This window comes from Cajanus cajan, chromosome 9, assembly GCF_000230855.2.
Source record: "Cajanus cajan strain Asha chromosome 9, NIPB_CcT2T_4, whole genome shotgun sequence".
In the NCBI taxonomy this organism is placed as follows: domain Eukaryota; kingdom Viridiplantae; phylum Streptophyta; class Magnoliopsida; order Fabales; family Fabaceae; genus Cajanus; species Cajanus cajan.
Window position 1 is genome coordinate 48,900,985 of NC_138525.1, and position 27,532 is coordinate 48,928,516.

General features: G+C 37.4%; 2 protein-coding genes across 2 annotated transcripts; one reads left to right on the forward strand and one right to left on the reverse strand.

The window, feature by feature from the left end:
• Positions 1-2,863: 2,863 nt before the first annotated feature.
• LOC114916286 (uncharacterized) lies at positions 2,864-4,150 on the reverse strand. The gene is made up of 2 exons (XM_029272635.2): positions 3,410-4,150; positions 2,864-3,334 (listed from the first exon to the last, which is right to left on the reverse strand). The coding sequence occupies exons 1-2, from the start codon at positions 4,148-4,150 to the stop codon at positions 2,864-2,866; spliced, it is 1,212 nt and encodes a 403-aa protein (XP_029128468.2).
• A 2,871-nt stretch (positions 4,151-7,021) lies between these two features.
• Positions 7,022-27,177, forward strand: LOC109816369 (ATP-dependent zinc metalloprotease FTSH 4, mitochondrial). The gene is made up of 9 exons (XM_083063189.1): positions 7,022-7,154; positions 8,586-8,673; positions 9,478-9,738; positions 10,831-10,911; positions 11,456-11,460; positions 14,637-14,823; positions 14,943-15,049; positions 22,691-23,167; positions 25,982-27,177. The coding sequence occupies exons 1-9, from the start codon at positions 7,128-7,130 to the stop codon at positions 26,942-26,944; spliced, it is 2,196 nt and encodes a 731-aa protein (XP_082919315.1). The 5' UTR covers positions 7,022-7,127; the 3' UTR covers positions 26,945-27,177.
• The last annotated feature ends 355 nt before the right edge of the window (positions 27,178-27,532 follow it).

The following is a 27,532-nucleotide window of genomic DNA, read 5'->3' on the forward strand; positions in this document are numbered from 1 at the left end:
TGTGTGTGTGCGCGCGCGTGCGTGTGCGTGTGCGTATGTGTGTGTGCGTGCGTGCGTGTGCGTGTGCGTGCGTGTGTGTGTGCATATTTTTTTTTTGGTAAATAAAGGGGCTAAAAGCCCGAAAGACTAGAATTAATCAAGGAAAGCAGCAGAAGACTCTGTCTGCAATAAGGAATGGATACATCTAGGAGAAAAATTAAAAAGGACAATGTCCTCTTGTGAGGAAAGGCTATTTCTAGCTAAGGCATCAACAACTTTGTTGGCTTCTCTAAAGATGTGGTTATATGAGACAACCAGCATCTGATTACTCAAATCTTGAATTTCTTTAATGAGATTGAAACTTGGATGAGAGTGATCACAACCGTGAGATATGAGATTAATTGCTGTCAATGAATCTGTCTCAACTAGAATTCTGCCAAGCAAGTTGTTATTTCGAATGATTCGAAGTCCATGAAGAATAGCCCATATTTCAGCATTGGTGATAGAACAACTTCCAAGCTTGCATGCATAGGCTAGAACAAAAGTTCCAGCTGCGTCTCTAACAATTCCACCACAACCAGCGAGACCCCTGACAGAAACTGATCCATCGCAATTCAGCTTGAGGTGGTTGACAGGTGGACGGGACCAAAACAAGAGGGGTTGGACATGGTTGGAATGAAACCTTCAAGGGCTGAGCCACAATTGCCGGACATAACCCTCACACGGCGTTGATTTCTACAACAAGTTGCTCTGATGAAATTGCGGTGTTTTGGAATACTAGCCGATTTCTCCTATGCCAAAGGCAGTCAATCGTTGTAGCAAAAATAGTGCTTCTCTTTTCATTGGTAGAATGATTCCGAGATAGGTGATGTAGTAACCAGGTTTGAATATCTGAATTTGAGAAATCTCTTGCCCTCACGAAAGCTAAAAAATTAGACCATACTTGTTGTGCAAAATTACAATGAAGGAGAACATGCCATGTATCCTCATTATCATGATTACAGGCTGGGCAGTTGGCTTCCAAAGCAATACCCCTATGGACTCTAGTGGAGTTTGTCATTAGGCTCTCGTGTGCCACTCTCCATAAAAAGGCTCTAGTTCTTTCAGGGCCCTTCCATCTCCAAATCACCTTGAAAATGGGCTTGCGATCTAGGGTTGATATTTGTGATGATACTTCAAATGCAGAAAGGACAGAGAACACTCCATCTGCAGCTGGACCCCAAAGGACAGAATCTGCTCCTGCTGAATCTGTTGGGATAATCGAACTAATGATGGATTGCCACACATTAGATGGCACTAGCTCGCAGATATGATCAATTTCCCATTCTCCTTGGTCTGAGACGTATTCATGCACACATTTAGACATCTCAATCGGTGGAATAAAAACTAAGGCGTGATTAATGATTGCACCTAGACCAGGCAGCCAATTGTCAATCCAAAAACCCAACTTCCTGCCGTTTCCAACCTTCCACCTGATATTAGGCCGAAACCAATCCCAAGCAGCACATATGCCTTGCCATAGGTTTGACATTGATGATTTCTTTGTGACAACAGGGATAATCTCATTTGTACATCCGTATTTTGCTTTTATAACCCGTACCCATAATTTGTTAGGTTCATTAATCAAGCTCCAACAATTTTTCATCATGAAAGCAATATTCATGTCCCTCATTTTTCTCAGGCCTAGTCCACCGTTAGCTTTAGGCAAGAAAACAGTCTTCCAATTAATTGCATGAGGATGATGAGTTCTATTCCCATCCCCCTATAAGAATCTTTTACAGATTTTGTCCAACTCATCACACAGTGCTCTAGGAAGGTACACCATCTGCATTGTCTAAGATGGAAGAGCTTGAAGAACAGACTTAGTTAGAGTCAATCTTCCCGCAAAGGAAAGGTTTTTTTCTTTCCACCCACTGAGCCTACTATTTATTTTATCAATTATACCTTGATAGGTGACCCTGTTCACTCGGGAGTGATGAGTCGGAATTCCAAGATACTTACCTAGATCATTCGTTCGCTGAAAGCCAAAAGCTGAGCTAATTTCATTTCTCACAACATGGCCCACATTATTTGAGAAGAAGATCCTAGTTTTTTCCTGGCTAACTTTTTGCCCTGCACTATCACAAAATGTATTTAGACAAGCTTTTATAACTTCCACTTGGTCTGTTGAAGCCTCTGCAAAGAGAACAAGATCGTTTGCAAATGCCAGGTGAGAGATTAAAGGGCCTGATCTAGATAAGCAAATAGGCTTCCAGATGTGATGTTCAATAGTCATGTTGATCAAATGGAATAATCTCTCCATGCAAAGCACAAAAAGGGAGGGGGAGATGGGGTCTCCCTGTCTCACTCCTCGTGATGGAAGAAACTCACTCAAGGCCTCTCCGTTCCAAAGTATTCGAAACTTAGTAGTGGAAATGCAAGCCCAAACTAGGTTTATAAAACTCGAAGGAAGGCCAATATCAAGTAAAGTATCCTTTATGAAATTTCAATTTAAACGATCATATGCCTTTTCAAGATCAATCTTGATGGCCATCCAACCTTTGTTTCCTTTCTTGGACTTCATAGAATGCATTACCTCCTGAAAGACAATGACATTGTCCTTACTATTTCTATGAGGCACAAAGCTACTTTGATTTGGGTGCACCAGATATTCCATGACCTTCCTTAGGCGATGAGCAAGAACCTTCGTTAAGAGCTTGTATGAGACATTACACAAGCTTATTGGTCTCATTTGTTTTAGATGTGTGACTACCTCCACTTTTGGTATTAGAACTATAAGAGTGTCGTTAATATCAGCCACTTTAGATGGTTGTTCCTTGATGTCATGTATTAATTTGCAAACAGAAGGACCAACCACATTCCATTGTGATTGATAGAAGATAGCTCATAGGCCATCAGGTCCCAGAGCTTTAAAACTCCCCATACGCTTGATAGCCTGTAGGATCTCTTCATCACTGATTGGTCTACCAATGACTTCTAATTCCGCAGTCCCTAGGGAAGGGAAGGCATTTTGTAGACACAAGTTGTTATGATCTCCTGATTCGAGGAAAAGGTGTTTATAGTACTCAGTGACCATAGCCTCCAACTCTTCCTGTTGCATTACCCACAAGGCCTGATCATTCAGGAGCCTCTCAACCTTGTTGCGCCTTCTTCTTATGACGGTAGTGCCATGAAAGTATCTGGTGTTTCGATCTCCCATTAAGAGCCATTTGCAGCGTGACTTTTGGAACCAAATTATTTCCTCTCGAGCTAATATAGATTCTAATTCAGTCCATAATTCTGATTGAAGTCTTTCAAGGAAACGGTTTGGGCCTTTCATTAGTTTGCCAGCGATCCCATTCAATCTACGAAGCAGCTATTTTTTAGCTTTAAACACATTGCCAAAAGTATTTAAGTTCCATTCTAAAAGAGATTTTTTAATGTGACCTACCTTTTGATTCCAAGGCTCATTAGCCTTCCATTCACGTTGTATGAACTCAGGAAATTCATCATGAGTTAACCAAACCGCTTCAAATCTAAATGGGCAGCGATAGGAACAACGGACAACACCTAAATTCAATTGTAATAAAATAGGAGTGTGATGAGACTTTAGCGGGTTCAAGTGTGTAAGAGAAGCTTCAGGAAAAGCTACTCGCCAATCAAAGTTAGCTAAACACCTGTCCAAGCGTTCATATAGTTGACCTCTTTTCCATGTGAAGGGAGAACCATTAAACCCAATATCCATTAGGCTGCATTGATCTACAAAGTTACGGAAGGCACAGTCCCCACGAAGGTTAGCGTTGAGTGCCCCTCCCATCCTTTCATGCTGATGCAGAACAACATTGAAATCACCAACCAAGTTCCAGGGACCATCAATATGCTTTGAGATTTGGGTCAATTCCCTCCAAAGCACAACCCTATCTTGAGGATGCGGACTAGCATAAACTATCGTGCAGAACCAATGGGAAGAATTATTCAGAACCTTAAGGTGAATAAATTGAAAGGAGTGGTGAACAACTTCAATATTCCATCTCTTAGGATCCCAAAGACACCAAAGACCCCCAGAATGACCTTGTGCATGTACTAAGAACTTCTTGTCGAGCAGGATTCTTCTAGATACTTCCATAGCTCTTTCACCACTTATATGGGTTTCAAGCAAGCAAAGAAGCCCCACCTCATGGTTATAAATCATATCATTGACTAGTGAAGCAAAACCTTTGTTACCCGCACCCCTACAGTTCCAACATAGAACATTTATTGGAGACTATTTTGGTTTGTGGGCTTAGAGGCCCCTGGGTTTTCTTCTTGACGTATCAAAAGTCTCTCTTCTGCTGGTAAATAATCTCCATCAGGCTCAAAATGGTGTCGCAGGGCTGCAGCAAACGCCGCAGTTTCTTCATCAAGTTTAATAACATGCGTCACTAGGTTACGAAGAAAAGGGTCTTCACTTGACTGGTGGTTTAGTGATCGAAGTCCATCCATTACACGTTGGGTGTTCATCGCTTGTGTAGACCTATAATCTGGTGTGATATGATTCACATGGTTATTGCCTTTCTTCGGCTCTTGAAGGTCTTGAGTTTCTGTCTTTTGTTCCCCACCTTTCTTACGAGTTGCAATAGGGCCCACAAGGTTAATTTTTGGTCTTGGATTTTGTGGATTTTTCCCTCCAAGAGGGTTACGAACTTTTACGTGAGTTTGCATGGCCTGGGTGTTTTTCGTTTCTGGGTTGTTCTTTTCCTGATAGTCTGTTAGGATCTTATCCTCTAAGGATTTAATCACTTCTTGTTTGTTAGCACCAGAGGATATAATCTGTGTTGAATTAGTATCCTTATTTTTCGGGGTGATATGATTCTTGAAAGATTTCCTTCCTCTCTTGACCAACATCCATGGTCCATAAGGGTTATCTGAATCATGGCCAGATTTTTCGGGATCTCCTCCAGATTTTGTGTTTTTCTCAATCGAATTGTTGCATGCATCCATACTAGGGTTGATTGGGCATGGCGAGTTTGGTTGGCCGCCGCCATCACTATCGTTCTCGACCTCCATTGCACCTTCATGATCTTTGGGACAAGAGGAAGTCGTTTCTTTCTCGTGATCAAAACTTTCCCCACATTGATCTTGGCGATGACCATATCTTCCACACTTGAAACAAATTGCATGTAGGCCTTCATACTCCAGCTTTAATATGTGCCCCATTACGTTGATCATGGACACTAGTTTTCTTTCCAAACTCACTTCCACGCAGATGCGTGCAAATTTACCTCTTGAGTGAATTGATGTGAGTTTGTCAATCTTGAGCATAGACCCAAGCTTGCTCCCCACCCGCCAAAGAAACCTTTCGTTGTACAGCTCAATCGGGAGGCCAGGAATACAGATCTAGGCTGCCACTTTACGAGTCTTTGAGGCTGTTACATTAAAGAAAGGTCTCCACCTTTGCACCACAATATAGTGGTCAGCGATCATCCATGGACCTTCGTATAGTGCATGTCTATAATCTTCTTCTGCAGAAAACTGAACTAGGTAGAAATCATTAGGCATGTCAATGATCTGAATAGATCCAACCTTGACCCAAACACGATAGATTTTGTGTTCAATGGCTTTGAATGAAACCTTCCTTCCTAGCACATTGATTACCAAAGCATTTTTCCATGGTGCGCATCATTCTTCAAATTCTCCTTGAGATATGGAAATCTTAGGGCATGGGTCAAGTTCATCCTCCAGCTCTCTCAAGTGGTCCTCATCCACAGCATTGACATCTTCGTAGTCCTCCATCTCCTTCAACAGTGACTGGTAGTCCGAGAATATCGTGCCACCACCAATAAATAACACGCTATCCGCATATGATCTTTTGGACCCATCCTTCCTTTGCATGTCAGCAACGACTTCCATGTGAACGTCGTCATTCCCTTCCTGGTCCTTCGTCTTTACTTTCTTAGTGCTTCTTTGGTCTGCGATCTCTTCTTCTGGATCAGGAGCCCTTCCAGCGCTTCCCATTGTTTTAAGTCCCCTCTTTAGACAAAAGTAATGCTATTGTGTATGTGCATATATAAATTGTGATTATCTTATTTATATAAATTAAAAATACATTACTTAATTAAATTATACATTTAACATAATCTAATCATCTTAATTTAAAATATAACTTGTTATTTTAGTTATCTTAATTTATTTTTTTTATCTCTATTATCTTAATTAATATATTTTTTTTATTTTGACAATCATTTAAACATTAAACTAACAACAAGACTTAAAATGATAAATTTAAAAATGTTGATTTTAAATTTGTTTTTTTTTTAATTTAGTTCAGTTTAGTTTATAGTTAATAATAATTTAATTTAGTTAATTTTATAGTTTAGTTCAAACTCTTAAAACTATAGTGCACTAAATTAGATAATAGTTTAGTTTAGTTTAGTCAATATTTATTTTATTTCAATTCAATTTGGTGAACTATTTATTATATTTTAGTTTAATTTTCTTCTAGTTTAGTTCAATTTAGCAATTTGAACACTCCTAGCACTCTTGTTCATATATCTTGCCAACAGTCTTACTAACAATAGGGAAAGAAAAGAAATCACAATCTCATTTACCAAATTGAGAAAGAAAAAAAAAACAATAATAGCCTATCTTTAGGGTTACTATTCATGCTAGTCCGGGACATTCTATAACGAAAATTTTAAGAATTAAAACAAAAAAAAATAAGAAAAATTTAAAGATGTAAGAAATCCAAGTGGAATTCGCTTTAGCAAACATGCTTAACTATAATATTGGTATAAATAGAAGGTATTAGATCAGGCTTCTCCAACCCAATATTTTTATTTAGTGTGGTCAGTAATATTGGTAACATTTTATTTTTTTTCAAAATTGCCAAACTCACACTTGTGAACGGGTTCGTACCTTATAGCAAGGTTGTATAAGATATCATTATATAATTGATTGAATGAAAATAAAATGCAGATAAAAGTATCTATAAACATTATTTATGGAGTTTATTTGAGAGGCAGTTAACAAATGACAACTCACAAACATTCTCAACAATCTCGGTAACAAATTTTAATCAACTAATACACAACTAATTCACATTCTAATACTAATACAATCAACTCTTTCATATACGTTTATAAATATACGTTGATTTTGTAATTCAATTGAGATAGCTCGATCTCGCGAGCATGACTTTGAGGCATTTGATAACTCAGGTACGTTCGTTCGTATTCTTCAACCAAACACATCCATCTTCAATGCTTCCCTCCTTTTTGTGGACGACGAAGATGAGTATGTATTTATGAAATCTAAAGAAATCAATTCAGATGAATTTAATACCTGGATCATTGATAGTGGCTACATCAGTAACATGATTAAATGTTTATCATTTTTTTTTACCTTCATTAACAGATCAAGAAAAAATTCTATATCAAGATGGATAATGGTGAAATTGTGCAAGGCAAAGGAAAATAAACAATTTTTATATCAACCAAAAAAAGTATTCTACTCGTAAAAGATGTTCTTTACATTTTAGAATTAGGTCAAAATCTTCTTAATATTAGACAAATCCTAAGGAATAGATATGAAATTTCTTTCAAAGAGAATTATTGTTTTATTATGGATGAGCATGAATTACATATCGAAAAGATTGAGATGATTAAAAACAATTTTTTTTAAATTTAATTTAATTGAACATCATTATTTTATTATTAAAATTGATGAGAGGAATGTTTGACATGAAATATTTGATCACACCTTTATACAAGATATATTTGATATAACAAATCCTAACAAATAGTTAGATTGAATGAATATGAAGATAATGATTTTGGTCAAGAAATTGATACGGACATAAAAATCGAAACACTTTTGAAATTATTGGAGTTTAGTAATTAAAGTTTGAGATGTTTATAACAAATGGAGAGGTATTAGATTTATGAGATTTTCCTTTACTTAAATTTTGAATAAATTTTGGAAAAGGTATTTATTATTATTATTATTATTTATATTTTGTTTTTAGTTAGTCAATTTAATCTCAACAAATAGGGTACCCTTTTCTCCATCATCTGTTTGCAGATTTTTTTTTGCTTGAATGGAAAATGGGTCTAATGGATTACTTCTGATTTTGCTCCAGGATAAGAAAATTTCAAACCTTTCTGGTACAGAGGGGAAAGGCCTTTTTTTTCCAAGTCATTGTAGACCTTATAGGAAATGATTGTCTTTGTGCTTTGAGAGTTTTTAGGAGCAGTGAAGATTGCATCCATATTGATTTCAGCTTGGTGGGATATATGGTCCTTTGGTTGTGGACTTATGAATGAAGATCCTGTGGGGTTTCAAGTATCACCTTTTTAACAGCTGGTTTTTAACTTATAATTGTTCATCTTATATTGTTTTATTATTGGTGAGGTGTTTGGGTAGTTTGCAAGAGGTTCAAACGTCGCTGCCGCTTATGTATACCGAAAAAACTTAAAGAAACAGTGTAAGACACAGGCAAAGGATGAGAACTTGACATTGTGTTCATTAAGCAAGTCGTATATGTATTATTGATTCATGTGGCTTATCTTTGCACGTTCCTAGTTGCCATATATAATCTATATTTTGGATTTCTTTAATGTTTCAGTCACTTTTGTGATTTATTTTTACAGGTTGCAAGACGTCAATCCAAATTTGGACAGATCAAAAGTGTGTTTGTTAGGAGCAATTTTTCTGTCAGTAAGTTTGGAGATAGTGCAGGTATAAATCCCCCTTCCCCGGACCATGCATTATTTTTGTTGTTTACTTCATGTTATTTGCTTATACAAGTAACGGATTTTGCTTTTCTTCATTTAGCTTTAACTTTCCCTAATTATGTTGGCATAGAATTTGTTGTGTTATGAAATTCTTTCATCATTTTTTTTTTCTTGGAGGCAGTGGCGGAGAAGGCTCTTCCAAACTTTTCCAAATTTTCATATATATATATATAGGAAAATGTTAATATATTTCTACTTATTTTTTAGTTAAAGTATGTTAGTAATCTATAATAAAATTTTAGAAAAAAAAAATCACTCATTTATTTTGATTTGGTTAATTTGTACAAAGAATATTATAATAATTTAATTTAATATTAAATAAAAATAAAATATTTTCTCTCTTATTAATTTCATTCTCTAAGTCGTTTATATTTTTTATTAAATTCCTTTTCCAACTTACTTCTCTTTCTTATTAAATTTTTTCTCTAATATATATATTTATATATATATATAAATATTATATTTATATATTATCATATAATTAGTTATAATAAAATTAAAAAATTAAGTAAAAAAAGAAAAATTCTATTTTTTATTTAATAAAAAAATTAATTTAAAATTTTATATATAAAAATAATAATTTGGCACCTCCAAACTTTTAATGCAGGCTGTGAAGGTGGGTCGGTGTATATTTGAAGTTATTCATGTTTTTTCCTTTCAATATATGTTCAAATTCAAAGTTACTGAATATTATGTCCCATTTGTCACTTGGATTTTGTTTTTTTCACCCAATTTCAAAATCCTGTAGGGAATAGGTTTTCGTGTGCCCAGAAGGGATTTCAGTCTAGCTATCTTGGCAGTATAGCTCGTCGAGCACCTGATGCAGATGAAGCAGCTGAAGTTTCATATAAAGAATTTTACCATCAGAATGATCCCGAGGCTGTGATTAGAGTATTTGAAAGCCATCCATCTCTCCATAATAGTGCCTCAGCTCTTTCTGAATACGTAAAAGCATTAGTGAAAGTTGATAGGCTTGATGAAAGTGAATTACTGAAGACATTAAGGAGAGGTGGTTATTTGGCTCGAACTGCTAATTTCCGTAATTGTCAATGCTTATGATTTGGTCTTTTTGACCTATATTTCTTGACAATATTGGTTTACTGATTAGTTAATCTTATTCATTGTTCAATGATATAAGGTTTTTGCCAAGCAAGCAAGCATATTTGGTTCTCTTGCTTCTGCTTTCTTTCTGGGGTATTATGTTTCATAAGGGTGTGTTGATGGCCAAATTGTATCTGCCAGAATTCAATGACCAAGTAGTTTTTTTCTTTTTTTTTTTCCCTAAATTCATATTTCATATAACCAAAGTGTTATTAATATTTTGATTAGAAAGCTGGGTTACTTACTATTCTGTGTAAAGGAAGTACTTGTTCCTGCTTGTACACCAAGAAAAGAGTCCTGAGGCATGACTTCATTTCCATTTCGTTGAGAACTTATCATTTGCGGACTGCTACAATTTGATGTTAATGGCTCTTCTAGATGCCTTCTGTGTAGTCTTCCCTCCCCCCTCACAGACACATGCTCTTTTAAAGGTGTACTTTGATATCATCTTTCATTTATCTGGAATTCTTTGATGACTTTAACTACCAGGGAAATCAGTAGGTTATTAATATATTATTGAAATAATGGAACTGGTTAAATAATCTGTAATTATCTGTTTCTCTCAAGCCAGTAAATAAGTCTTAAAGTAAAATTACAGTAAATTGTCTTGTAATTCTGTTTCCCTTCTGCCAATAATCCATTTGTCTGGTTGAACTGTTAGTCAATAATCTTTTTCAGGGATTATGAAGTTCAATTAATGTATTGCAGAATTAATCGGATTAATAAAGAATCTTGTTTTTCTCTGTGATGAAATTCTGCATCAGGAATGTGATGCCTCTGTTGACCTTTTTTATAGTCCTAGGACAAGAATGATTTTCTATGACTGCATGAACAAAATGACGCAAGACACAAACTGTATTCACCTGACTAAATTAGCATTTGAATTATTACTTGTCTCAAAAGTGATATTAATCTTTACTGCATCAGCTATTTGGACATTTATTTCTTTAGCATATTTTTTAGACTATAAATTATGACCAGAGATGATGTGAATTTCCAGGTATGTCCAATTCAATGGGTGAGGAAGAAACTGTAACTGCTGGTCTTTCTGCTTTTAGAAATGGGGGAAAAGCGGCAAAAGGCATTCCTGTTGGAACTGCTTGTTGGATAATCTTAAATTTCTAGAGATATCTGAGATATCCGAGATATCCGAGATATTCGAGATATCCAAGATATCCGGGATATCCGATTTAGTTATCTGGAATTATTTGATTTTGAGTTATTTTGTTTCAGATTAGATAAGATAGTTTTTTGGTAAGTTTTGATTTGATAAGATATTTTATTATCTTCTTGTTAATTCAGTACGTTGTACAATGGCTATTTAAAGGTCATCTCTTATTCAATAAAAATCACAGTGAGTTGCTACGATCACCCACAATTTTAGTGTTACTCGTCTCTCTTAGTTTTTCTACAAATTGGTATCAGAGCTATATGCTCTGAGTGCCGAGTGTGAGGGGAAAACAGTGTGCGCCTGTGAAGGGGGAAGAAAGAAGAAAGAGAGAGTAATGGCAAAGGTTGTGAATGGAATGACCGTACCACAACTGTCAAAGAAAACCAATTATGATAATTGGTGTTTACAAATGAAGACCCTGTTGGGTTCCCAAAGTCTATGGGACATAGTGGAGAAGGGGTTCCAAGAACCCGAGGAGGACGAAGACCAATCTGTGGCTCAGATTGCCACATTGGAAAAGACACGAGTGAAGGACAAATCGGCTTTGTATTTTTTGTACAATGCCGTGGATGAGTCAGGTTTCGAGAAGATTGCAAACGCTGCATCTTCAAAGGAAGCATGGAAGATCTTAGAGGTTGCGCACAGAGGTAACCACCGTGTCAGACAGATCCGACTTCAAACTCTCCGAGGAGAGTTTGAGAGTTTGAAGATGGAGGATAAGGAACAAGTATCCGAGTACATAACTCGGGTGGAGAAGGTGGCTAACCAACTAGGAAGGAATGGGGAGCCAATGCCAGCAAGTAGAATTGTGGAGAAAATCTTGAGATCATTAACAGATGATTTCGAGAGTATTGCATGCGTAATTGAGGAGTCAAAGGACTTGTCAGTTCTCTCAGTGGAAGAGCTCGCTGGGTCACTCGAAGCCCACGAACAAAGGAGGAGGAAGATGAAGAATACTCTTGATCAAGCATTACAGGCGCAACTTGATTTGAATGAAACTCGGAACACTCAGGGCCGAAGATCAGGAGGACAAGGACGAGGTGATCATGGAGGACGAGGCAAAGGACGAGGTGATCATGGAGGTGATCAAGGACGAGGTCGAGGACGAGGTGACCATGGAGGTGGACAAGGACGAGGTGATCGTAGCCAAGGAAGTCAGCCGAGGTCCGAGGTGGAATGTTATAAGTGTGGCAAACTCGGCCACTACGCAAAGGAATGCAGATCGGCAAATTGCTACAACTGTGGCAAATACGGTCATATAGCAAAGTATTGCCGAGCTAAAAGCCGAAGTGAAGAAAAAGGGAAGAATCTTCTCACAGAAGAAGAGGACGAGGAAGCAGGAATTTTGATGATGACGCAGAGCTCGGAGACCAAGCTACGTCCGAGTTCTGCCTCCGAGGTCCAGCTAAACTTGAGTTGCGTCGAGAGATCAACAATTGAGCCTCCAAGCTCAAATGAGAAGTCAGAAGCCGAGCTTGATTCGAGTTGCCTAAACAACTCGATCTGGTATTTGGACACTGGAGCGAGCAATCATATGTGTGGAGAAGAAAGTTTCTTCAATGAACTCATCAAGGTAAAGGCTGGATTCGTGTCATTTGGGGATGATTCCAAGGTGGCGGTAAAAGGGCGTGGAACCATCAAGTTTATACAGAAGGATGGACGAGTTGGAGAAATAAGGAATGCCTACTACGTTCCCGAACTTAAGAGCAACATCTTAAGCATGGGGCAGATGATGGAGAAAGGCAACTCGGTTCTGATGAAGGATCGAGTGCTTTATTTGAAGGACAAGCATGATCGTTTGATAGCCCGAGTGGAGATGAAAAAGAATAGGATGTATAAACTGGAGCTGAACATCCTTCAAAATAAGTGCTTGAAGCTGGACGTGAAGGATGAAGCCATGATGTGGCATTTTCGTTTTGGGCATTTAAACTTTGGAGGCTTGGCCGAGCTATCAAGGAAGGAGTTGGTACTCGGACTACGTGGTGTTGAGTTTGACAAGAAGTTTTGTGAAGCGTGTGTACTTGGAAAGCATACAAGGACAAGTTTTCCGAGCTCGTCCGAGCACAAAGCGAAGGAGCAACTTGGGCTGATACACACTGACTTGTGTGGACCAATCTCTCCAGCATCTTTCAGTGGTAAGAAATATTTCATCTCTTTCATAGATGATTTCTCTCGAAAGACCTGGGTATATTTTTTGCAAGAAAAATCAAAGGCATTTGAAGCTTTTAAGAAGTTTAAAGTCATGGTGGAGAAAGAGACTAACAAGCAAATTAAAGCTTTGAGGTCGGACAGAGGTGGAGAATTCACATCGGCAGAGTTTATGGAATACTGTGAAGAGCAAGGTATAAAGCGTCTTCTCACAGCTCCATATTCACCACAACAAAATGGAGTAGCTGAAAGAAAGAATCGTACTATTCTTGAAATGGTCCGAACCATGCTTAAAGGGAAGAATATGCCTGAGAAGTTTTGGGCAGAGGCAGTACAGTGTGCTATATATATACAGAACAGGTGCCCACATTCAAAATTGGATGATGTGACACCTCAAGAAGCATGGATTGGACAAAAACCGAGTATACGTCACTTCAAGATCTTTGGAAGCCTTGCTTACGGTCATGTTCCAGCTCAGCTCAGAACGAAGCTTGATGATAGGAGCAAGAAGTACATTTTGATCGGGTATGATGAAAAGGCAAAAGCCTACAAATTGTATAACCCTGTTACAGGTAAAATTCTGGTAAGCCGAGATGTCCAAGTAGATGAGGAAAGTGAGTGGAGTTGGAGTAACTCGGAAACGACCTCGGGGAGCTCGAACTCTGAAAGGGAGAACTCGGAGATAATAGGGAGAAGCTCGGATAGGACCAATGAGCATTCCGAGGAAGATGATGAACCTGAGCAACTTAGAACTCGGAGCTTGCAAGACATCTACAACTCCACTGACGAGTTACATGTAGTATGTCTATTGACAAGAACAGAAGACATAAAATCTGAAGAGGTGGTACTTGATGAAAGATGGAAGAAAGCAACGGATGAGGAGATCGGATCAATTGAGAAGAGTGAGATGGGAAGTAAAGCTGAGCTAGTTGAGGAGTTTAAAGAAGTGAAGAGGGAGTTTGTGATGACCGATTTGGACATCATGAAGTACTTTCTGGGTTTAAAGGTGGACCAAAGAGCAACGGGTATTTTTGTGTCCCAAAAGAGGCATCGGCCACCTCGACGCAGGGGGTGCTGGACGTTGCATGGCTCGCGGGGCCATGGTACACAGAGGAGTATCGCGCTCTGGTGGAAGAAGCATCGAAATGAAAGAAGAAGGAGAAATTTAAGATTATGGGGGAGTTTTGTTGGATAATCTTAAATTTCTAGAGATATCCGAGATATCCGAGATATCCGAGATATTCGAGATATCCAAGATATCCGGGATATCCGATTTAGTTATCTGGAATTATTTGATTTTGAGTTATTTTGTTTCAGATTAGATAAGATAGTTTTTTGGTAAGTTTTGATTTGATAAGATATTTTATTATCTTCTTGTTAATTCAGTACGTTGTACAATGGCTATTTAAAGGTCATCTCTTATTCAATAAAAATCACAGTGAGTTGCTACGATCACCCACAATTTTAGTGTTACTCGTCTCTCTTAGTTTTTCTACACTGCTAGTAATCCAATTCATATGGTGGCTAGAGAAGGCGGGAATATAAAAGATCGGCTATGGCGTACACTAGGGTCACTAAGGTCCGTTGCAGTGGCCTTTGTCTTGATTTTGGGTCTAGGAGCACTCATTGAAGCCGCTGAAGATGAAGGAATTAGTAATGAAGGAACTAGTAAAGGTATTGCCTTGTCAATGTAGCCTGTTCATAGTCATTTTTTTTCTTTATTGAATCTGAATTTAGCGGACATGTTCTTTGGTTTGATTTTTCATTATGCACGGGACTTGATATAAATGAAGAAGTGCAACCCAGCATGGACTCAAGTACAAAATTTAATGATGTAAAAGGTGTTGACGAGGCAAAAGCAGAGCTGGAAGAAATTGTTCACTACCTTCGAGATGCTAAGGTAAACATCTCTCGCATAAGTTCATGCTCTCCTCATTGCATTTCGTTGGTGATAGTTGAAATTTTTCTACTATTAAAATTAAGTATTTTAAAGTCTATCCAATTTTCTGTTTTATTTGTAAGTTTGATTATAAGTTGCTTTATGTTTAGAAAAAATAAATTATCCAGGCAAATGATGTTTGTTCATTAGCTTAATCATAATTTGTTGTTTGTTTTATCCGATAAGGGGTCATTTAGTTTTAGTATTTAAGTACTTGTAACACTTTTAATATGTACAAAATTGAGTTCATAATTTAAATATATCATATCAGCTTTCACCCCTATTTGTACGTGTGAAGTTGAAGATTATAATTTCAACCTGTTATATTTTTTTCTTAGTCATACACCCCTAATTTTCATGTTATGTTTTCAACATGATATTGAGTGTTTCATTGATCTTTAGGGGCATGTGAGAGAGAAAAAATAAAGAAAAAACCAACAAAAAAAAAAATCTTTACAAAAAAACTTTCAAACACAAAAATGACTTTTCACAATAGTTCTTTACCTCCACATCCTATATTTGCAGGTGAAAATTATCACTTGTGGTCTACAAAAATGAGGACTTATCTCGTAGCTCAAATTTGTGGGTTATGGTGGAAAATGAAAGTAATCCACCTCCATTACCAAAAAAAATTCAACATTAGTTCAAATGAGGAATCACAATCATGAAGTGGCTAAAGATGGAAGAGGTTTTGTCATTATACAAGTAGCACTACATGATGGTGTATTTATCAAGATTCTGACTCTTGAGACCGCAAAAGAGGCATAGCATAAGCTATAAAAGCAGTTTCAGGGGAGTGGAAGAACAAAAAGAATGCATGTGCTAAACTTAAGGAGAGAGTTTGAAGCGTTAAAGATAAAAGAAACTAATCTATCAAAGATTTCACTAACAAACTCATAAAGGTTGTTACACAAATCAAATTACTTGGTGAAAAACTTAGTAATCAACATGTTGTAGAGAAAATATTGGTGTGTCTTCTATAGAGGTTTGAATCCAAAATATCCTCTCATGAAGAAAATAATTTTTTTTTCTCAAATATCAATTATAGAACTTGTAAATGCTTTACAAGCCACTAAACCAAAAAGATCATTGAGGATGAAATAAAATATTAAAGGTGCTTTTGTGGCATACACAAGAGGAAAAAACATGAAGAAGGAAACAAAGGAAAAGGTTAGAAAAACAAGTTTCTATCGTGCCGCCACTATAAGAAGAACAACCATACTAACAAATTTTTGTTAGTTTAAGACAAGCATTAAATGTAGGACCTATTAGTTTGATCATGTGGAGGTTTGTAAAAATAAATCAAACAAACAAGAACATCAAGCCCAAATAGTGGAACATGAAGAGTAACATGAGAAACATTTATTTGCCACAAAGGAAAAGGTTAGAAAAACAAGTCTAGTAGATGGTAGATGCACAAATCATATGACTCATGATGTTTGTAATTTTCAAGGAATAAAATCAAACCCAAATCTCCATAGTCACCATAGGCAATGAAAAAAATGTTGATGTCAAAAGTAAAGGAGTTGTTGCTATTGAAACTCCTTTAGGTATCAAATACATTTTAGATGTTTTATTTGTGTCTGAAATAAATCAAAACCTTTTGAATGTGTGACAAATGTTTGAAAATAATTATTCTTTGATTTAAAAATATGAGATGCATCTTTTTTAACCCTTCTGGGTGTAAGCTTATGTCCATTAAAATGAAAGATAAAAGTTTTCCAACAAAGTGAAAGAAAAAAGCCACACATGCTCTTTTAAAGAAAGATGAAGATTTGAAAAGTGGGTCACTTGAAGAGGCCTTTTATACTTAAAATGTTATTCAGATGGGCTAATAATAAAAACTACTTGAGGGAAGGTGACCTTTGAGCACAACAAAGTTGAAAAGAAGAAAGAAAATAAGGTTTTAAAACTCTTGAAATTTATGGAAAATCCTTTTTTAGGGGTCATAGAAGCTACAACAATCATGGTCATGGCTTTGGTCAAAGGAGGAGAAAAAGCTTTTGATTGAAAAAATTTAGTTGGGATTATTATACTTCTTATTAATGCAACAGTGAGCTTTGTAAAGGAGAATAATGTTGGAATAGTTGTTGCAATTCTTATAACAAAGATCTTTAAAAAATGTATTAAGGAAGTTGTAAGGACTCTTATTTCAAGTGATAAAATCAATGTTAAGCTTGGGGATTTATATTTGCTGTTGTAATTAGAGGAAAAATCTTCTTAATTAGAGAAAATATCTATAGAATCTTCTAGGATATTTTTCAGAATATTTTTCCTTATTTCCTTATTTTAGAAGATTAGATTGTTACAAATAGGTATAAGGAAAATGTAATAAGTATGAATAATAATAATAAAATTATTCTCCTTTTTCAAGTTGGTATCAGAGCTCCCGATCTTGGGAGCTCCGTTTCCGCTGTAAACAGTAGCCACTGCCGCCGCTGTTCGGCCATTGCGGCTGCCACCGTAGCCGTTGGGGTCGTTGATAGGGCAGAAAGGTGCGCCCAACTCCGGCGAACACAACGCCGGAATTCGCTCCGGGAAACACGCCGCCACGCGCCGGCGACGGCGACGGCGCGTGTAGCCCACGTGCCTAGCTCCGGCGAGACCCACTCGCCGCCATCGCCACAGAAAGAGTCGCCGGAGCCTCCTGAGTCCATTCCACGGTCGGTAACGTCACATTTGGCGCAGATTTGAGTAGATATGAGTTTTGAGTTTTGTTCCTTTTTCTGGTGACGTCCCACGCGCCTAGCTCCGACAAGACCCACTCGTCGCTGCTATCACAGAACTGGTTGCCGGAACCTCCTAAGTCCGTTCCACGGCCCACTCATCGTTGTCGCCACAAACAGAGTCGCAGAATCAATCCATTAAGTTACCACCATCAGATTTTTTGAGATGAAAGCTTTTAAAGAGGAACTAGTTCGTTTGAAAGGAATGATTGAATCAATAAGTAAGCCCTCTGGACCATGTACTCTGTCCATGAAAGATAAAAGTTCTCTCCATACTGTGGGTCCTGTGTCTCAAGGTATTTGGATTCTTGATTCAGGAGCAACTGATCATATGATACCTTTTCGTATGATCTTCAAATCATATATTCAAAGGAATAGAGAACAACTTATTACAGTTGCGAATGGTCAAGGTGTACCCATATGCGGCTCTAGGAATTAATTTTGGAATCATCTATTGTATTAAAGGATGTTTTACATGTTCCACAATTAGCCAATAATCTTATCTCTGTGCAAAAGCTTACAAAAGATTTAAATTGTTCAGTAACATTTTTCTCAACTCATTGTATTTTTCAGGACCTTGCTACGGGAAAGACGATTTTAACTGCTAAAGAGCAAAGTGGGTTGTATTTGTTGGAATCTGATGACCAAAACAAAACAAAAATCATGAGTCAACAAGCTACATCTGAAACGTGGGTAAATTCCCAAATATGGCTACATCATAAAAGGCTTGGGCATCCTTCATTCAACCTTCTTAAATCCTTATTTCCTCATTTGTTTACTAAGGAGTCTATTGAGTCTTTTAATTGTGATATTTGTCAATTGTCAAAACACCATCGTGCATCCTATCCTATTAGTAATAAAAAGAGTATTTCTCCATTTGATTTAATTCACTCTGATGTTTGGGGACCTGTCGTAGAATCTATTTCCGAAGCTAGATGGTTTGTTACCTTTATTGACGATTGTACCCGTGTCACATGGACATACCTTATGAAAAATAAATCAGAAGTTTTCCAAATCTTTGTTAATTTTTTTCGTCTGGTCCAAAATCAATTTGGAAAAAATATCAAAAGAATCAGGTCTGATAATGGTACTGAATATGTGAATCATGAATTTCTTAATTTTTTGTCTTATAATGGTATTGTTCATGAACTAACATGTGTAAACACCCCTCAACAAAACGGGGTTGCAGAAAGAAAGAATCGTCATCTTCTAGAAGTAACTAGAGCTCTTCTTTTTCAAATGTATGTTCCAAAAAATTACTAGGGAGAAGCTGTGTTAACTGCCACATATCTCATCAACAGGTTACCCACCCGTATCTTAAATGGCATTAGTCCTATAGAGTCTCTATTGTCTTTTGTTCCCTCTTGCCCTCTAATATCGAGTCTACCTAGTCGAGTCTTTGGATGTACTGTTTTTGTTCACTCTCATTATCCTAATCGTAGTAAATTAGATCCCAAAGCTCTTAAATGTGTCTTTATTGGGTATCCTTCTAATAAAAAAAGGTACAAATGTTATCATCCTCAGAGTCGTCGTGTCTTTATCACCATGGATGTCACCTTTCAGGAAACACAATCCTTTTATGCCAGTCCACCACTTCAGGGGGAGAAAGCACTTGAAGTGGAGGAGCTCTCCTTCTTGTCATTACCATATTTGTCTTTGCAGGATGCCCAAGATCTAAGCAATGAAGCTACCATGGTCCACAATGAGGAAGAAGCGGAAGACAAATTTTTTGGCAAAAAATATGAAAGAAGAAAACAACCACTTCGAATCTCGAGCAAGAAAAATTGTCTAATCCGGAGGTGAGGATCCCTGAAGATAACAGTGAGGAGGTAAGTATTACTGAAGACTTACCCATTGCATTGAGAAAGGAAAGAAGATCATGTGTTAAATATCCTATTTCTCAGTATGTTTGCACTAACAATCTCTCTGATAAGCATAGAAGCTTTATTGCTGCCATTGATGCCACAGAAATTCCTACCTCAGTCTAGGAGGCCATGAAACTTGAACATTGGACTCAAGCCATGAAAGAAGAGATGAATGCATTAGAAAGAAATTCAACTTGGGAGATTGTTGATAAGCCAAGAGACAAGAAGGCAGTAGGGTGTAGATGGATATTCATAGTGAAACATAAGGCAGATGGAACAATAGAAAGATATAAAGCTAGATTGGTGGCAAAAGGCTATACCCAAACTTATGGGATTGACTATGAGGAGACGTTTGCCCCAGTGGCAAAGATGAATACAGTTCGAGTTGTTCTCGCTTTGGCTGCTCATTTTGGTTGGGACTTACACCATTTGGATGTGAAGAATGCCTTTCTTCATGGAAATCTAGAAGAGGAAGTGTACATGGAGATTCTCCCAGGTTTTGAAGTGAAAAATGAAAGAAACAAGGTATGCCTCCTAAAGAAAGCATTGTATGGTCTTAAGCAATCCCCTAGAGCATGGTTTGGAAGATTTACAAAAGTAATGGTTTCCTTGGGATACAGACAAAGCCAAGGAGATCATACTCTATTCATAAAACACTCTTCTACAGGTAAACTCACTCTATTACTTGTCTATGTGGATGATATGATTATTGCAGGAGATGATGAAACAGAAAAATTGGCATTAAAAGAAAAATTGGCAGCCCAATTTGAAATGAAAGACCTAGGAAAACTCAAGTATTTTCTTGGAATAGAGGTTGCTTATTCCAAAAATGGAATTTTCATCTCCCAAAGGAAATATGTACTTGATCTCCTCAAAGAAACAGGGAAGTTGGGATGTAGAACCTCAACAGTTCCTATAGAACAAAATCATAGAATTGGAAGTGAAGAAAGTGCTCCTGTAGAGAAGGCCCAATATCAGAGATTGGTAGGGAAATTGATTTATCTATCACACACAAGACCAGACATTGCTTATGCAGTTAGTGTAGTGAGCCAATTTATGCATGATCCAAGAGAGAGACACATGCAACCAGTTGACAAAATTCTCTAGTACTTGAAGTCAAGTCCAGGAAAGGGGTTATTGTTCAAAAGGGAAGATACATTGACTATGAAAATATATACTGATGCTGACTATGCAGGTTCTATTACTGACAGAAAATCTACTTTTGGGTATTGTATGTTTCTTGGAGATAGTCTCGTAACATGGAGGAGCAAAAAGCAAGATAGAGTATCTCGTTCTAGTGCAGAAGCTGAGTTCCGAGCCCTTGCTCAAGGAATGTGTGAAGGACTCTGGATGAAAATCATTTTGGATGACCTTAAAGTCAAGGTGGACAACCCCGTGCAACTATAAGTCTGCCATGAGCATTGCCCATAATCCAGTACAACATGATAGGACCAAACACATTGAGATTGACAGACATTTCATCAAAGATAATCTAGACAGAGGCTTTGTGATTACAACTCATGTTCCTACAGAACTTCAGATAGCAGATATTTTACAAAAGGGCTCCCTCAGGGTAGATTTCAAGATCTTGTAGGCAAGTTGGGAATGATTGATATTCATTTACCAACTTGAGGGGGAGTGTTGTAATTAGAGAAAAAATCTTCCTAATTAGAGAAAATATCTATAGAATCTTCTAGGATATTTTTCAGAATATTTTTCCTTATTTCCTTATTTTAGAAGATTAGATTGTTACAAATAGGTATAAGGAAAATGTAATAAGTATGAATAATAATAATAAAATTATTCTCCTTTTTCAAGTTTTGCTAATACTCGCCTACTTGAAAGTGATCCCACAAAAAAGTGTAAAGAATGATAGAGATAAAAACTTGAGGTAATGAAAAAAAATTTCAAAAAACATGTTGACGGTTGAAATTTTTCCAATGTCATAATTAAATATTTTAAAGACTATGTAGTTTTCTATTTTACTTGTAAATTTGGTTATAGGTTATTTATGTTCATTAAAAGTAAGTTATGCAAGCAAATGATATTTGCTTGTTAGTTTAGTCATAATTTATTGTTTGTTTTATTCGATTAGGAGTTAATTAGTTTTAGTATTTAAGCGTGTTTACCGTAACACTTTCAATATGTGCAAAGTTGAATTCATAATTTAAATATATCATATCAATTTTTGTCCCCTTTTATGTGTGGGAAGTTGCATATTATAATCTCAACATGGTTTTTTTTTTAGTCATACACCCTAGTTTTTCATGTTCTGTTTTCAACACATACATTTCTAGCATCGTGCACTCAGCTTGAACGCTTAAACCTATTTTTCATGGTCTTGTTATTACTTCATGTGATTGTTGATTTGATGCCACTTAAAGTAATGTAACTGCTAGTGTGTGTGGACTTGGAGATGCAGATGGAAATTCTTGATATGTCATTGTCTAGTGACATGCTATTCATTTCGAGTAAAAATTTAGACAAACTTGTGAATAAATCGGATTTTTTTCTTTGGATAACAATGTTTAAAACTCAAATAACTTCGCTGTAATACAAACATCTAATATGTTGTTTTTATTATATCCACCTGTGCTGTGTCACTATTCAGTAGGTTCTCGTCGTTCCATAGCTTTCAATATGGCTACAAAACATCAATATCCATAGCACAGGTTGTGCTGGAGCAAACTAGGTAACTCGATTTGGGTTTTCACTCCAGGATGATGATACCCACCCAACGTCAATAAAACCGTGCTTACTAGTTACTACTTCCATTGGTGGTGTGATGAACTGACGATTTCATTTGAGAATCTAAAATTGGGTGGCATTTCCAAGATAATTGCTTAAATGGGCTATTTAAGTAGTCAGTACCTAAATTATGATTAATTCCTCTTGATGACACATCCCTTTTCATACTTTTTTGTTACACGTTATATACTTCTTTCTTGACCACATACTGGCCTGTACTTTTCCTTATCATCTTTGTAACTGACTTGTTTTTCTTGTGCCAGCGCTTTACTCGTCTTGGTGGTAAGCTTCCAAAAGGAGTTTTGCTTGTTGGTCCACCTGGCACTGGAAAAACAATGTTGGCAAGAGCTATTGCTGGAGAGGCTGGGGTTCCGTTCTTCCCGTGCAGTGGAAGTGAATTTGATGATAGGTATGTTGGTGTTGGTGCAAGAAGGGTGAGGCATCTTTTTGCTGCTGCAAGGAAGCAATCACCTTCTATAATATTCATTGATGAGATTGATGCTATTGGAGGAAGCCGGAATCCAAAGGACCAAATGTACATGAGGGAGACATTAAATCAGTTACTGGTTGAGCTAGACGGATTCAAGCAAAATGAGGGCATAATTGTGATTGGCGCTACAAATTTTCCAGAATCATTGGATAAGGCATTGGTGAGACCTGGGCGGTTTGATCGCCATGTTGATGTTCCCAATCCAGATGTAAAAGGAAGGCAGCAGATTTTGGAATCACACATGTCAAAGGTATAGTTTTATCCCTTGCTAAGAATGTTGTTATAAAACATTGATTTGGAAGGGAAACAGGATTAAATCACACCGGATTACACAAGTTACAGCAATTTCTTTCTGTCCCAGTGTTAATAAACTCATACAGAGGCTATCTCTGTCCATAAACTCCTCCCTCCTTTTCCTACACACATTATTCTCCACACATACCACCAGACATGCCTGTCCGTGCATAGCCTTGCTACTCCAAATAGATTATGGAACTATGTGCAACTGAATCACTTTTAGTTTAACAAATATGACAGCCACACTTTGTGCAGTATATGGATGTTTTAAGGGAATGATTGAATGCATTGACCATATTTAGAAATTTGATCAGCTACTACCTGCACCGTATCATAACCCTTAGATTTAAGAAGTTGAATGATAAAATCCATATAAAGATATTGATAAGAACCTTGGGAGAATAACACCACAAAATCTAACCACTGTTGTTGGAGAGTACAAGGCCTTATAAATCCACATGAAAGTGCAGTAAGTTCCTGTGTGGTGGCAGCCTTCTAACAAATTGAGAACTCTGGAAAATGCTCTAATAATTTAGACAACTTGCAGTTTTGACTTGCAATTAAGTGACTGATTTATGCAGCATTTGAGTGTACTTCATTTGGCCATAGAAATTCTCCAATCTTCCCTGTGGGACTCCCCACAGTGCTTGTTAAAACCAACAGGTCTCTGCCTCAAAATTCTTCATTTTCCAAACTGTTTCTTCTATGCCACTTGCCCTTGTTGATGAATTACTCGAGTACCATAGTGAAATATCATGGACATATGTTCCCAATCAACTAACACCTTTCCCAATGTCTCAAGTCATGCAACCCCTGAAATCACATCTACTCCCAAATCCAGCCTGTAGGCATCATTAAAACATCCATACCATCGAATTTCATCAATAAACCACACACTTCCCTTTTACCTACCTAAACTATGGCTATCTCCTAGTCTCATCCCAAACTTATTTATTTGATCTACCTTAAGTCCCAAAGTAGAAGTGACAGTGGTAGTGAGAAATTGTGGCTAGCATCACTTTTAATCAACACAACCTTGGGCACTTTATTTAGTTCTCCTTCCATTCTCATAGTTTACATTCAGTCATTACTTCATGGTTGGCTCCAAATAGCCCCAATGCTTGACACTCACATATCTTTGTTCTGCTCATGAACTTCCAAAGAAATTACCTTCTTACTCATTATGGGTTATCATCCAATATCATCAACCTCAATTTTTTTTTTCAAAACATTGGTGCTAGGGACGAAATTGTTTTCCACACAAAACAATGTTGGAAAGTTGACTTAATTGCAGCCACCCCTGTCTTGCCTTAATTGCAGCCTTCAAAGTTATTATTAGCATCTCAAAAAAGTCACCTATAGAGGCATTGACTAAAATGATTGAGCAAGGCATCACAAAGTGTAGCCACGAGGGTATTGGCTCTTGAGGGATTGATATCTCACATTTACTAGAGATATAACCAATGTAGTCTTTATAAAGCTCAGGTAGTCGTCACCTTCTCAGTTTCGTGAGATTAAGTTACACCTTAAGCCCAAATTCTAAGATGGAATCAATGCCTATCCTATATTCCTTGTTGGGCCACTTCCTTTGCCACAATCTAGGCCTATAGACTTGAGTGTGAGGGGTGTGTTGGAATAATTGTGATCACCCTATAGGCCACCTTAATTGTGGCTTATTAGGGTGGATTGTCGGTGTGTCAAGAAGGGCTACCTATGGATTGGTTGACCAAAAAGGTTGAGTGAAGCACCAGAGTGCAAATTAGGAGAATGTTGGCTCTTGAGGGATTGAGATCCCACTTTGACTAGAATATGCCCAATATAGTAGAACTTGTGCAATTTTCACTTTATAAGTCAATTTTGTGGGGATTAAGTTATGCTTTTAAGTCTAAATTTCAAGAACCCTCCATACTTGGCTAATTTAGTCTTCACTAGTATTTTCACCTTAAAAATAAGTTCCTGCATTAGTAATCCACCCAATAGGGTCATCTTCATTGAAGGATGGCAGTTCCACCTTCTTAACTGCCAATTGATACTCATCCATGTGATGGCTTCTTGAATATCATCCTTTCCCTTCTCTATGTGATGAACTGCCTTGCTCATCTTTTTCACACTTGCCCATTAATTTTCTTATCTCAAACTCAAACAAGAATAAAAATATGATTAAATCACACATTTCGGAAATAACAGCAATTTCTTGCTGTCCCAGAGCTCAGAAACTGCTAGAGAGGTAATCTAGGTCCATAAAATTACCAAACACATAACTGTCCCTTAAACACCCCCAACACACAAATACAAGCGAATTCCCTACAGAAACTGTCAAATGGAAGTTATCAAAACTGCAGATATTATTAAAACTAAGTCCTAACATGGCAATTATTAAAACTGCAGTATTTATTAAAATTAAGTCCTATATTTTCTGGAAGAGGCTTTTCAAATAATTGGTCTCTTTGGGTGGTTCCATCCCCTATCAGAATGTATCTTATTTGATAAATCGGATTGGATGGATATGATTCCTTGTTTCAAAGAGACGTTGTTAGTGCTCTCATTTATTGGTGCAAAATATTGCTGTTTTATGGTTTTTTCTTTGGGCTATGATCGGCTATCCATGGGATACTTTTATGTATGAGCTCACACTCATTTATTTTGAAGTTTACATAAGATGGTATTTTTTTTATCCATTACATATATAACCATCATCTTATTATAACATTGTGGGAGCAGTGTTACCTACTTGTTATGCTGGATTTTTGTCTTGAATCAAATACAGGTTCTGAAGGCTGATGATGTTGATCTAATGATCATTGCTCGAGGAACATCTGGATTCTCTGGTGCTGAGCTTGCAAACTTGATTAACATTGCTGCTATCAAGGCTGCAATGGATGGTGCTAAAGCTGTGAGCATGGCTGATCTAGAGCATGCAAAAGACAAGATCATCATGGGAAGTGAACTCAAATCAGCTGTCATATCCGAGGATTCACGAAAGTTGACTGCTTTCCATGAGGGTGGTCATGCTCTTGTGGCCATTCATACTGATGGGGCCCTTCCTGTTCACAAGGCAACTATAGTACCCCGAGGGATGGCTCTCGGCATGGTTACTCAATTGCCCGAAGAGGATGAGACCAGCATTTCCCGGAAACAGATGCTTGCCCGGCTTGATGTTTGCATGGGAGGCTGGGTTGCTGAAGAGCTGATTTTTGGAGAAAATGAAGTCACTTCTGGTCCATCCTCAGATCTCATGCAAGCAACTAGGTTGGCAAGGGTGATGGTTACCAAATATGGTATGGGCAATGAAGTAGGACTAGTCACACATAATTACAATGATGATGGGAGGAGCATGAGCTCGGAGACTAGGCTTATTATTGAGAAAGAGGTGAAGGAATTCCTGGAGAGGGCTTACAACAATGCAAAAACTATTCTAACCACTCACAACGAGGAGCTTCATGCACTTGCCAATGCTCTTCTGGAGCATGAGACCCTCACAGGAACTCAGATAAAGGCATTGCTTGCACAAGTTAGATTACAGATGCAGCAGCAACATCAGCCACAAACAGTTGAAGCTCAGAGTAGATCCAACAAAGTGCCTTCATCATCAAGCCACCCAGCAGCATCTGCTGCAGCTGCCGCCGCTGCCGCCACAGCAGTGGCTACAGCCTCTGCTGCTGCTGCCAAGGCTAAAAGTGCTCCAGTGGGATCTAAACATAGAGAACATAGAGACATGCAGCAAAAGTGACTTAGTACGGCCAGATTGAAATGTGCCTATAGTATTTTTTTCAGGTTTTTCACTTGGTGGAACTTAATCCATGCACCTCGGAGTCTAGTTGACATAAGAGTATATACATTTTCTTTTCTCATTGTTTGTACCGTACAACGAAAAATTAAGAAATTATCAGTTGCCTCCAACTCAATCAGCTGCTCTCACTGTCTTTTTCAGACTATAAATTATAACACATTACCTTTATTCAATTTTCTATATGTTCTGTTTTTTTCTATTAGTGGGACCAACAGATTCTCCTTGTTCTGAAATGCCCTGTAAAGTCAATTTGCTTTATATTTTTCTACATATAAATGAGTAGTTATTACGTTAAGCTAACAAAACAAATTTATCTGTAAAAGGTTGCTCTGCTACTACTACGAGTACCTTTAAATAATCTGCTTTCTTAAAGCTAAAATTCAAATATTAATTTGAATTTCGAAGCAAGATAAGGTTAATCTTATTAAGTATCATCGATTTTAGAGGTCATGAGGATTTGGGTAAGCTTGTGGGAGGTGAGTTTGGCAATGGCGTCTTCAATGCAGTCCATAATCCATATTGGTTTCG